Raw genomic sequence first — 14,049 nt, forward strand, 5'->3', positions numbered from 1 at the left:
AACACTTTGCCATTCACTTAGGGCAATTTTACCAAATATTTCTAGAAAAACTAAATTATTTTCCCATCTTCTTAGCTCATTTGTGTTTTAACTAGGCTTTAGGGGTGCTTTTTCACACAACACCATTAGTTTGGGAAGATCAATACCATAGGTTTGAAAAGTAGTCAGGCAAGTTTACGTCAGAAAATCTTAGCAGGCACTATTACATGAAAAGACAATACATCTATCTCAGGAAATCAAAGGTCACGCATTGGAGGAAGACAGGAAAGTGGGATGGTGGAAACAACAGTAAATGCTAACCCCAGTGATGTTTTCCACGACTCCACGCTACTTGGACCTCTGGTCTGACCAGACACAGCTGTTCTTACGTGAGACTGTTACCAGTGACAGAGGGGCAGAACTTACCCATACAGATTTTGCCATGAAACACGAGAGAGATATACAACAGATGTGCTTAACACAAACGTGTCTCCCTGAAATTTTATTTTGCTTCTCTCTTTAAAGTACGTGAAATTAACAGCAGTAGTTGTTTTAAAAATTATAAAGATGTCATCATCACTTGGCAGAGGACTTCAGCATTTTTTGGTCTTCAGTTCCCATATAAATTCTACCTGGTGAAAAGCAATTCAAACTATCAAATGTGTCTTTCATTCTTTATTCTCCTTCTCTGCTTCAATGTCTGCAAGAAGGATCTCAGGATTAGAAGCATCCAGATTTTCACCACAGCACCAACCCACGAGATAAGATTACATAGTTACAACTTTCCTTCTTTCTCCTCAACTAGCAAAAGTCCTTTAAATAAAATGAGCTGTTCTGTAAATAATTGAAGTAACAAAGCCTAGTTTCCTAAGAATTTTTAGATTTGTCTAGATTTTCTTCCCTCTGCAATAACACAAGCATGGTACTCAAAACCTTACATCCCTGTGTAATGTCTCCCATTCTCTCCAGGTTCTTTGGACACATGCATAATTTCAGCTGAATATAAAAAAAATTCTAGCTATTAGGATAAGGCACTAAAAGACCTTCTGATTAGGAGTGTCAAGAGGCAAAACCAGAAACTTGTCACAAGATGGGACTTGATCAGATTATGAAAATAGCTACTGGCAACAGTAGTGGACTTAATATGAATAGCAAGGTTCCTCCAAATTAAGTTACTCTAAAACCAAATGACTCTATAGAAGGTTTTTTTGATGTAGTATTTACTAAAGTTCACCCAGGGAATGGCAGCTGCCACTTTGTAACTGCAAAGGAAAGAAGAATGCTGTGCTTTTTGGTTTGTTTTGCGTTTTTGTTTGTGGGTTGTGTTTTTTTTTTTTTTTAAATATTTATTCAACTTGCAATGGGTTTTGACGTGGCAGCGGAGTGCTGGTGAGGGGGTGAAGCAGAAGACATCTGCTGCCCTCACGTGGTACCTGCAGTAACCGCACGCTTCAACAAGCCACAGCCTTTCCAGCTTGATCCTTCACCTGCGTGGCTGCAGGAGTATTTTAGCAAAAATACTGGTGTAAGCATGTCAGCCTGCCTGGTATTGATTAAAAAATAAAATTTCCTAAAGAGCTGGAGGGAGAGGGAAGAGAAGGCCTCTGTATTTTCACACTGTATTAGCTTCCTTGTCCAATTCACTATACCAGTAAGTTTTCCAGCACATCTGAATGCAAGACAGAGGAGCAGAAGCTGCTCAGCCATGGGCTCAGCAGAAACTTTCCCAGTACAGCAAGTCCAGAATTCATTTCACATTACCTACCCTGTCATGTTATTTAGTCTTTACAAAGACTAATGCATTTAACCAAAAAAAATTAGGTCAGAGAACCAAGCAAAAAACTTAATTCCTCAAAAAAAAAAAAAAAAAAAAATCACAGCATCCTATGCAACTTTCAGTTCTTCAAGCATGAGACACAATGTGGCTTTTAAAAAAAATCGTTGCTTATAGAAACAGAGAAGCATAAAAGAAGAAAAAAGGAACCGCTCACACAGGAAGAGGTAATAGGGATACCACAACAGACAGTTCCAGGTACATTATATAGAACTCTCAGGGAGAGAGATTTGACAGTAAATATCACACGTCTGCTAAACACTTCCACACAAGTGTGAACAACTCTTCAAATCCAGCGAGTCCACAACACAGGCAGCAAAGCCAGCTGCAGAGTAAATTGTCTTATAGGTTTTGCCTGGCTCTTCCAGACAAACAATGGAAAAATTAAAAATTAATCATACAGATATATCTTTTTTTTTTTTTTTAATAAACAGGTCCTTGAAGAAAGAACCCATCACAAGATGAGTTAACACCGTGAACAGGGACAAGGATAAGGAAAGCTACTTATAGGGTAATTCCATTCCTGCAAAGGCACAAACAAATACATGACTGCTGAGCAAGGTATACTTAGACTAGTGCAGCATTATGTCAAAACGAGCAATTAATACACACCAGCCAACAGGGTTTTTTTAAACCTTTTGGCTACACTGTTAAGTCTTAAATAAAATCAAAGTAGCCCTAACTTCCTGAAATTACACTAAAGTCTGCAGAAAAATTTCTTATCTTAGTTCTTTTTTATGCTACAATTATAAAGTTTGCTAGAAATAAGTGAACTTCCCAATACCAAGTTTTTTGTTCTTCACCTAATGATTGCCATTTCCTGAAGCCGTACTTACAGTTAATCACAAGAAGGAGTTCTGCATCTGCATCAAAGCTGTATCAGAAAAGCAGCAAATCACTAGACAACAGCAGATTTCTCTAGTCTTTCATCCATCCATCATTCCATCCTTTGAAGCAGGAAATGTAATTTGCATAGGAGAGTATATGATAAAGAGTACTTAGCCCTAGTTTATGAGCTATTTTTAATTCTTCTTAAAAAAAGGTAAGTTGTAGTAACTACATCAAGAAACTTAAAGCATTCAAAAGACAGGAAACACCAGCCTAAAGGCAGTTCCTTCATAAAACATCATGGTCTCTATTCATAGAAGCACAAACTACTTCTCAAGTAATACAATATGCTGTAATTATAAAACTAACTTTGTGGGAAACAAAATATGCAGCAAGCAGAAGTAATATATTAGTATACAATACTGAAGCTTTCATATTTTTGTAATGCAAATAAGGCGTATTTTTCAGTGTGCAAACTTATATTTCAATGTGCAAACTTGTACTTCAAAAGTTTAGAAATATTCAAACTACATCTGAAGCATCCTTAAATATGAGGTAAATTTAGAAAATTCAACCAGAATTAACACATTTTTTTACTAGAATTCAATTTGCAGTCTTTACATTGTATTAATTCAGGCTTCTGCTTCTAATGAAGTACTGGACCCAAACACAAAAGCTCTGAACTCAAATATATAGAAATTAACGTTATAATGAATCATATTTAAAAATAATAAAAGCCCTTCCAATGTTCAGATAAGGCACTTCTAAACAGAGATTATGGCAACAGTGCTAACAGAAAAAAGCAGCATTACTAATTTCCTAGCAGTATAATGGAGAACCGACTATGCTCTATTTGGAACCTGATAGAATTGAGTGGGGCAAGTCTCAAAAGGCAGAAAAGTCTTAGCAACTAAATTCACATAATTAGATTTCTAATTATACCTAGAGCATTAGTGATTGCTATGGTTAAAACTGCTTGAACTGTTCCATTATTCCCCTCTTTTCAGAAGCTCAGTTTTTCATCCTTTGAGCAGAAATTCTAGAAGCTTAGCCTCTGCCTGAACATAATTTAAAAAAAAAAAAAATTAAATAGAAGAAAAGAGAGTTTTGTGTTTGAGTATGGAGAGCAAAATTAAACTTTTCCATTATAAAAAAAAAAATACTACCTTTAAAAAGAAAAAGGCGGTTGCAGTATTAATGCAGCTGGAAAGCAAGAAGTACAGTGCCTTTGATGTGGTGAATCTGAAGGTTGAAAAACCTCAAACCAGCATTCACAACTGTTCAGGTTGTACACTTAGTTCTTAAGGCACTTCCACAGATGCATCTTAGGCAGCTTCTAGCAGCTCATACTCTAATTACAGTACCTACATCAAGCCACCAGCACTGCCCATGAGACCATCACCAGTTGTGTTATTATCAATACAGTACTTTGAAATACTGCTGTGTTTTTACAAATATCAGCAGATGATCTCTGCCCCAAGCAAGCAACTTCAGCATATTACTGCTCTCCTGAACCAAGCAGATGTAGAATGCATAACTACAGGACAGCGAGCCTCATTTGGCCAACTGGACACAAGATCAAGAACCTTCAGACCTTTATTCTATTCATAGCTCTGCCCTTGAGCTGCTGTGTGACATACAATAATTTCACCTTCCTGTGCCTCAGCTTCCTCTGCCTTCCTGAGTCAAGTCTATTTAAAAGTTATCACCCTTCATCCTAAGAAATGTGTCTCAGTACATTTTTTTGATTAGGGTCTCTAGACACAATCACAGCTGAAAAGCAATACTTACATAGTATTAAAGTTGTTCTGAGATTGATTAATTTCTGACAAAGATAAAAAGATGCAATTGCACTTATAAATTATTAACTTTGTCAACATTTGTTTAGAGTAAGTCTTCATATGTATGAAACCATCAGCTATTTACCTGTTGGGAAAAGTCAACTTTTACTGATTTCTCTGCCATCTCATTTTTACTACCTCTTTTAAAGCATACATGCATCTGTGCATAATGTTTTGAACAAAGATATTCCTCAGAACATGCATACTCACTGTAGCTAGAAGAGATACCGGTTACACTTTTCTGTAGTTACACTGTGTTAATTCTTTTTGTTCCAGGAGCTATTAAGGGGCATACTTACTGCACTGTTGCAGCTCACATGAACCTCATGTTTAATCAGTGTCCCTAACACTGAAATCCACAGGATAATAGCTGCAAAAAAATGACATGCTGTAATAGGGACTGAGTTAAAGTAGGAGGGATCCTAGCATCATCTGAAAAAAGTTAAAGACAAGCAACATACATGTTTATAAGCTCTTAAAAGTGGAAATAACTAATTTTAACACATTCTGATTTTTCTTTTTTTGGAACAGAGCAAGAAGTGCTAAATTCTGACCCTCAGAGATATATATATCTCTTGGATTGTCTAGGCATTTGGTTATTCAAAATACCGAGAACTGGTTAAGAAATATACTGTAGTTTCTGTATCTGACTAGAATTTTGGCACTATCCTCACATGCTGTTACTTTCCTCAAGAAAGCAATGCATACAAGAGCAATATAATCATGTGGTGCCATGAAGGAGTAACCACTTGAAATCAGCTATCTCAGGTTCAAACATCTACTCAGGATATGCACACACAGTACAAATTACTTTTTGCTTGATGCCTGGGTACACAATTACATTCCTTCTGAAGTGCAAAAGAGATACATAATTCATACGGAGCTATACCTCATGACCCAATTGTACTTGTCCTTGCAAGTCATGCCCAAGCCTGGCTGTTTTACTACCTCAGCCTGACACTGTGATATAAACCCAGACTGCAATGAGAAAAAATGAGATGTTATAGTGACAAGAGCACCAAAAAGGTTGGCAGAAGATAACAATCTAGGAAAAATCTCCTCTGCAAAACACCCCTAAGTGTGAAAGACATGGTCAGAATCAGTACTAAGGCCATGGTCAGAAGATCACAGTAGCAACAGATGTCCAACTCAAGACAAATCACATATTACCTCCTTTGTGCCTTATTGCCCCAACAACGTCAGCAGAACTGACGTGAAACAGAATTGAAATGGGCATGAAAGGTGCCCAAAGCCAGCCTGCCTGTATTAAAGCTGATGGAGAAAGTCCGTGTGATCTGTCAAACGAGTGATAGGGTGGAGCTTCCATTAAGGCCTGGCAATACCTTAAGGCACAATAGCCATTGCTGCAATGGCTACAGGTCAGAGGTGCACGCTTTGTGCACCAAGGGGACGTACAGTGACAAGACGGAGGGAAGGCAAAGAACCACTCACTAACACGGATGAGACAGTCCTCACAGGGAGGTATTGTTTCCAGCTGAACTCATTGCTAAGGGGTTCACAGTCAGCTGAGATGAATAAGTTCTTTCACCTCTGAAAGCACTCAGCTGCAGAGCAATTGCTAAGAGAGGTAAAGTGCTTTCACTGCATTGTACCTTCCAGAATATGGAAAGCTGCTGACTTTGACCTCTGAAAAACTGTATTGGAGGACGCAGCTTCGGCTGCATGTAAGACACTAAGTGCTGCCCCTTACAAACACTATCCCAATCCGCCTATCAAAAGTCACAGGAACATACCGTTCCCAAACTTGGAGGGGACAGCGAGAAAATGCACAAGAGTTGAGCAAGTGAAGCAAGTGAAACACTAAGTCAGGTTAAGGTCAACTAAGCGAAACAAATAAAATCACACGCTGTTTTAAACTGGGCAAGTTCCTCAACTGCACCCATCAGCTAGCCACACAAATGGAGAGAGGGGGAAATACAAAGGCTTGAACAGGGACTCAAACAGCAACAATTCTGCTGTTGCCAAGAGAAGCAAGAGCACCTTACTAGTTTAGGATGCAAAACTAAGGCCCAGCTATGTGTAGGGGGATGGAGAAGTATTCTTGTACCTTGCTTTTCTATCTTGCTAAAAAGTCAACATTAGCTCAGAACTAAAACAGTAACTCAGGGCTGAAAAAGCTAAAATGAAGATAGAATAAAAATGAGTACAAGTACAGCATTACAGCCACCCCTCGATCCACAAAGTGCTTAGGGTGCTATGCTCTTAATGCCCTTCATTAAACCTGCCCCTATAGGTTCCTAAAGCCTGAAGAGTGTTCAGGGAGTTTTCCTCCTCTGGAGAAATCCCAAGGACAAGGCAACATTATACTTGCTCCTTCCCTCAACAGCTCTGTCATGCATCACTTCTCGTTGCCCCAGCAGAGTTTTGTCCTGCACTGTTAACATTACAGCAGCACTAGAAACTCCTGGAGAGACAGCAGGGTCCCTAGAACAGCAAGGTTGTAAAGTAACGTTGGGTATTTCACTAAATACGCAGTAACAGGTCAGAAAAAGATGAAGCACTTCCATTCCCCTATTTCTTTGGCCTACCTTATGAAGCGCTGCCTTCTAAAAGACAGAGAAGCACACATGATTTTTTTTTTTTTTTATTTTGTTTTTAACTGTTTCATAGACCTTAAAAGTTCTGATTCATATTCGCTGACTAAACTGTCTCTTCTGTCCTGGTGGCACAGGCAGCTGCCTCTGGTGGGAAGGGCAGGCAGTTCTGTGCGCTTGCATCAAACAGCCAGAGCAAGAGGAATCAGGAACGTACTCATCTGTCTCCAGCCAAGTGAAAAGTAGCAGGCACAATTATAGCTGTGGAAGATACTACCACAACTGAATGTCCTGAGTTGCACGAGTTTAAGTTTAGCTATGCTCCTTATTCTGACACGTTAACATAAAGTAACTTGAACAGCAGTAACAATTTCTGGGCACTAAATCCACTTTTCTGTGTTCTGCACAGATAAGAATCATCCACCATAGTTAATACACTAAAGCTTTCAGTTTCAAGCCAAACACAAGTGGAATATTTCAGCCCAATAGGAGAATTCTTAGAAAAGTTAAGCTACTTTACCAGACAACTGTTGTTTTAACTCCTATTTTTATATCTTTGTTTCTAATATTCACTGCTGCCTCAATAACATTACTTCCTATTTGGAACAGTTATTTCAAAAAGTATCATTGTGATCCTCAAATCCCTAATCTGAAAAGTAGCAAAGAAATTCCTTGAATCTGTAGTTGGATCCTTGTTATGAGAACTTTCTAAACAATTGTTCTCAATTTTTGTGCAATAAGTACAGCAGTAACACAGACTACAGAACAGCTGAGTTTGTGAAACAAACCTTGAAGTTACTAATAACTCAAACATTAGTGAATTCACAATAATTGGTCTCAATGCTGTTCCCAGTCTCTTCCTGCAAAGCAAAAAACCAACTGTTTCAGGAAACTTACACTGCTGCATAATACTGTCCAAAACACTTTTTTAAAAAAGCTAATGCCCACAAGGTTAAAGTCTCTCAGGCTTTTCAGCCTGGGGAGCAGCAGCAATAGCAATAAAGTCTACCATAAAGAACACACACACGCCCCCATGCCTAAGGCTAAGGCCATAGATAGATACAGAGCAACTGAAATTATTACCATCACCATTTGCTTGCCACCCTCACAACCGGGGCATGAGTGCCTTGTAATTCTACAGTAAAAAAGGGTATGCTCCCTCATCCACCTAACCATAAATTCAGCCAGCTTAGCTCAAACCACTTTCATCAGAGATTTATGCTCCCAATGCCAAGTTGAGCTGGCCCGGAGATGTTATTTTTTTATAGGAGCACTCCTGCATTTCCTTCTTCTGGCAAAGGCAAGTAGGACAGTAACTCCCAGAGATGAGGGTCTGAACACGGAACTGTTACATGCCTCTCTCCGCAAAGGGGACAAGTTTGTCTCTGTAGCCTAGCTGCTCACACACCGACTGAATGTCTTTTCATTTTTTTTTCATTAAGCAACAGAACGGAAAGAAGTCAGATGTCAGTGTATGCAAGATCCACTCCCTTAACGTAGAACAAATGACTCCCCCAGTAACTCAGGATACAACAGTTGTGCCCACACTACATACCACCACACATACCATGAGGCTTTAGACACACAAGAAAGAGCATGCACGTTCCAAACCCTTGTAAAAAGATCCATTTCTTCAGTACATTTTTAGTCCCTAATACAAGAATTGACAAAAATACCATTTCACTTTGAAAGAGTGAAATCAGTATTTATATTAAAGATAAAGGTTTGATTGCTTTTGATTAATTTAGCCTTTTTGCTGCGAGACTGGTTTCCATGGAAATGCAAGCAGACTGAAAACCTGCAACCAGAAGAGAGTCAGTTTTGCCTGCTTATGTCTCCTCAGTTCCCATGGAAACAGACATTTTAAAAAAAAAAAAAAAAGAATAAAAAGGATAAGGGTCCTGAAATACCTTCAGGAAATCTCTTCCCAGAGCTTTATCTCTTTGGCTGCCTTTCCACAATTAGAGTTGAAAACAACACGGAGCAACAGATGACAGAGTAGTGACTTGATTTCTTTATGGAGACATCAACAGAACATACCTGGAGATGTTTCAAAAGCCACATTCAAACTGACAAGCTCAAAATCTATAGCTACAAGTTGTATTAACTTAGGTTTTGGCAAAAATACCTGAAGTAGAGTATGTATTTCTTTAAATTAATTCAATGCTAATGTAGATAGAAATACAATAGAGAACAGGAAAATGGCATCACACTGTCCTTGTCCCAAGTACTCTGAGAGGCAAAAAAAGAAAAAAAAGCTGCCTTGGGGGAATGAGTCCAATATTTCCACAGCCAGGATACTTTTTAGTGGAATCTTTCCTTCCTTACAACACATGCATTTTTAAGTTGCAAAATCAGCTATACACATACCAGGTTAAGTAACAAACATCAGTATTAAATTTTAACGTGACTATATTCTGTCCTTCAGTTATGGGTAAAAATGCATTCCTCCAAGCTGATAAAGCAAATCTAAGAGGCACTGTCAGCAAGACCCCATCTCCCATCGTACTTTTCAAAGATAATGGCGTACCTTCTCCTGTGCTGTTGTCTTCACACTCGTACAGATAACATCTTCCTTCCTCCTCAGAGCCAAATGCACCAGGGAAGGTGGAAGGGATAGGACAGGAAGTTGTTAGGAAAAAGGCTGCAGTGCATGTGTCAGACCTTCAAAACCTGCTCCTATCACTACATTACTACGCAAAAATTCCCTGACAACTCAGTGTCCAGAAACACAATGAACAGAGTTATGATTATCTGCTGCTGCAAGGTCCTTCTAGAACGTACAGGACAGCTAAACCTGATACCAAACTTCTTATTTCCTTGTCTCCCACATCACATTATCAGTTCGACATGCTTAGCACACCTCCATGCAACTCAACACTCTTAATCAGAGGGCTGCGGCATCTGTCACTATTGCCTGTCTGGGAAGAACGTGCAAGGACGGTGTACATCTCTTACCACTTTTATCAGAGACTGAAGCTGCATTACAGAAATCAGGAAAGACAAAAGAAAAAGGAAAGCTTACCTCTGTCCTAAACACTGCTCCTATACTCCCAGCTATCACCAGAACTCAAAGGCCCTCTTCTGCACTCACATAGTGTTACACACCACTTTTTTGCACTTTGCTGCTGCTTCGAGAACTAACAATATATTGCCACCGATATGAAACAAGGCTCGGGGAAGAGCAGCCAGCCATGATATTCACTAAAGGATGAGAGGGGGGTAGCAGTCACTGGAGGTTTGTCTTGAATGGAAGAAGCAGCTGAACTCAATTCAACCTTAATTAGTTCACATTAGCTGAATTCAATCTATTCTTGTCACAGGAAAGATAAGCCTTAGAGAATTAATTCTTTCCTATTCTCCTTTGTATTTTGGCAAGGTGTACAGTCACACAGTAAGGGGAACAATCAGAACTCACTAAGGCATCACTCAAGGAGGACAGATTTAAAGTTAAATGGAGATGGTGAGGGAAACATTGATGTGTATCTTTCAGTCTACCCAGAAGTTTAGCCTCCTTCCTTGGAGGTGTCAGCAGTACAAATAAACAAATTAATTTAACTACTCATTTACTTTAGCAGCTAAATATGCAAACATTGAACTCTCAGTGTGACTAGACTCCTTACTGAGTTACCATTCAAATTCATCCATAAAAACAACATACACAGGCATTTTCTAAAACATTAAGTGAACAAACCACACAAGCAGCAAGTAAGCAGATCAAGTATTTTTCACCATACTCTATGGCAAATTTGTTTGTGTCTGATATTAAATACAGGTGTCAAGTTTACTAAAACCAGTCTCTGAAAAGATTGCAAGGGTGTCGGATGTCAGGATCAGCTTAGTTTCATGCCTCCTCTAGCACAAAGAACGGAACAGAGAAAAGATGAATGCGACTACTGAAGCTAGGGAGTCACTATTACACAGAATAAAGACACTGGTCACAAGAGAAGAGAAAATAATTTAATAAGAAGATAACTTACACATAAAATCAAGAATCTTAGATTATTAAGCACCCCAAAATTAAGAAATCTAACTTAGTTTTGCCTTTGGGGACATCAGCATTATCATATCAATCTTAAGGAAATTTACAAGGTCATACACTGAATTGTAATTCAGGAAATAAAACCACAAACAGCTATCAAGCACCACCTGTCTTGTGCACCGAACTAAGCAAGGCTCCCCTTCAGAAAATAGAAAGTATAATGGCACCATTATACATTGTATCATATTACACATGCTCAAGGAAGCCTAATCATGGTTAAATGAGCAACTTCAATTCTGTCATTTGTTAACTTCCAAACGCTTATTTATAGAAGCTTAACATTAACTCTTCGTATCAAGTTTCCCAATACAGGCTTTTAAATTTGTATTTTAAATCTGCATAAGTTCCTCATGTGTAAAATTACATGATAAATAAAACATTTTTTGATACATACAAAACTCTGAAGATCAACTGAAAACTGGTACCACCTCAACTGTTTTCAAAAGTAATCACATAAAATTTTGCCCTCTTACACTAGACTGCTAATATTTCAAGGAGCTTCATCTGATATCTAAAACACAATCCATAAAGGCATCTAGAAGAAAAGAAACAATGGTACAGCCTGTATCAATTGTTCCAACTGATAAATATCAATAAGCTAAATCTTCAAATGCATCATTGCTTTGTACATGTTGAAGAAGTTTAATGCAAGCACTGCAACTTCCCAGAATAAATGAAGAACACATTTTACACACAACATCAGAAAAAAGGAGACACGCACCTAACAAAAAGTCTGTGACATCACCTCTCGGTGCTCCTGTCAGAACACCTTGGGTACCCAAAAGCAGCCAGTATGCTCAACAGAAAGTACTCTAACTAGGCTGCAGCTTAAAGTCATCTTTCTGGGTAAAAGTGTTCCATTTATAGAAATCCACAATGTTTGCATATAGATTTGCAACACTGCATTGCAAGGCACAGTTACCACAAAACTCCTCAGGGACTGACAAGGCGTAAAATAATAAATGGCACACAAAACTAAAGGCACAAAATCCAAAGAGGTGAAACCTGAAGAAATTTAGAACCCACCCCAGCACCTTGGTATATGGCACATACACACAAAGCTTCTCCTCCACATTTAACAAAGTTCACATAAAAGTTGTGGCCTGAAGGGTTTTTTTGCAGGCCTTGGGAAGTCCCAACACAATTTCTGGTGGTATGAAGGAAGTAAAGGATGGCAGGTGGTATAATTTCGTAACAGATCATCATGTGGTAGCAGGTACGGCAAAACTGTTCTTTTAACTACATTCTGTACTTATTTTCATGCAGGAAGGATTTTCTGTATCTCATCGACAAAAGTGCTAGTTTTCAGAAGGTCATAATCAAGATTTTTGACTCCCTCTCTGAAGCACAAACCTGAAGAAACAATCCCTGCTCAGAAAGACACCATGCATCTCCTTTTCCAAATTCAGCCTTCCAATACCTGTTCTAGTACAAGACACCTTAGCAGTCCTCCTGTCAAAATCACTGCATCAGTGCAAATGTCATATCCAAGTCATCATCTGCCATCCTGCAAAACTTCTTAGAGCACGTGACAACAGATATGGAGCATGTAGAGGTAGAAAAATATTAAGTTTAATAAACATTGCAGTAGAAACCTCCAGCAGCATGCACAGAAACGCAATACAGCGAAGATGGAATTTGACCGATGGCTTTTTGTCGGACAGAAAAACAATCCTTCTGGATCAGTGTTTCTCAGCCGCTGAACCAGGGAGCAATGGTCGGCTGTGAGACATCTGAAACAGCCCGTGGAACAGCTGCAAAGAAGGCTGGCTTGTGTTTTGGGCGGGACGGGGAGAGGAGGGTATTGTTTTCTTTTTTTTATATTTTCAATAAACAATTCTCACATGCAAGCAAGAAAGCAATCAACACAAGCAAAAATAAGAGCATTAACTGAGCAATCAAACCTCAGCCTAATTTATATCTCATTGCAACTAAAACCTCCTATGGCATTACCGCACAGTACAATCCTCAGATTGTATTCAATGAGGTCAGATGTCTCTTCGGACTTAAAAAGGTTGAGAGACATCATTTTAGATGACAGATAGTTGGCAAATAGTAACATGGAAGATAAACGGAAGATGAGCATTTCTGAAGGACAAAGTAAGATGACGAGGTAACCAGCATATATGATTATAGAAAGAAATCAAAATCCACCAGAGAAAAAACCCTTGTCTTAGGTATTTTAAAATGGACAGAAAGATTCAGGGAACAAAAGCCTCAGCACACAAACTCTTTATTTTGACAATTAGGAATCATAAACTAACACAGAATATTCTAAGAACTGAAGTCTCTAATACTAGATTTATAGACCGTGAGCCTGCTTTTGTAACCAGTAATAAGAGTAAAGCCATAAAGAGCATTAGGTAATCACAAATTCAACCCCTTAAGTATACTAAAAGCTCCAGCATTTGATTGGGCTTAATCACATCCGTCTAATACTACTAAACCGGAACCACCTCAGTACTATTGCAACTATTGAACAGACATCTTAGGGAGCCCAGGAACGGTGCTCATACTTACTTGAATCCTCCCATCTGAGCAGGTGCAACTTCCAAGCAGAATAGTACAGAAATCCCAGTACCAGAAAGAGGCAGAGGGCTAGCAGCAGGTTACGCATAAACACCAACAGTCCCATCTTCACATTAAATCTGCTTTTCTACATGACCTGAGAAAGAAAAACAGGTTGAGGTTGGAGCCACCTTCTCCGACAGTCATCCTTCCAAAACATGCAATCCCATATCCACAGTAACGCACAGATCCAAACCCGTGCTCTCCACAAAGTAAAACACACCAGTTACTCAAACCACAACAGTGAAATAAGAACTACCACCCTAAGCAACTACTTTTTTTTGGTCACAAGGGTAAACGCCGTTCCGGAGAGGCAGGAGGGCACTGCCACGCTATGACAGGGCAGCAGCCCAAATCCCTGTTGGCACTTACGCCCCAGCTCACTTCAGATCACCAGTCCCA

At 39.0% G+C, this 14,049-nt stretch overlaps 1 protein-coding gene across 1 annotated transcript in view; it reads right to left on the reverse strand.

The window, feature by feature from the left end:
• LOC104081631 (CMP-N-acetylneuraminate-beta-1,4-galactoside alpha-2,3-sialyltransferase-like) overlaps positions 1–13,714 on the reverse strand; it is a gene marked incomplete at its 3' end in the record, with an annotated part of 110,192 nt that extends 96,478 nt beyond the window's left edge. Inside the window, exon 1 of the mRNA XM_009584459.1 lies at positions 13,600–13,714. Coding sequence (XP_009582754.1) covers positions 13,600–13,714 — 115 coding nt within the window. The remainder of the gene's footprint in view (positions 1–13,599) is intronic.
• Positions 13,715–14,049: the final 335 nt, after the last annotated feature.

This window comes from Fulmarus glacialis, unplaced genomic scaffold (assembly GCF_000690835.1).
Source record: "Fulmarus glacialis isolate BGI_N327 unplaced genomic scaffold, ASM69083v1 scaffold149, whole genome shotgun sequence".
NCBI lineage: Eukaryota > Metazoa > Chordata > Aves > Procellariiformes > Procellariidae > Fulmarus > Fulmarus glacialis.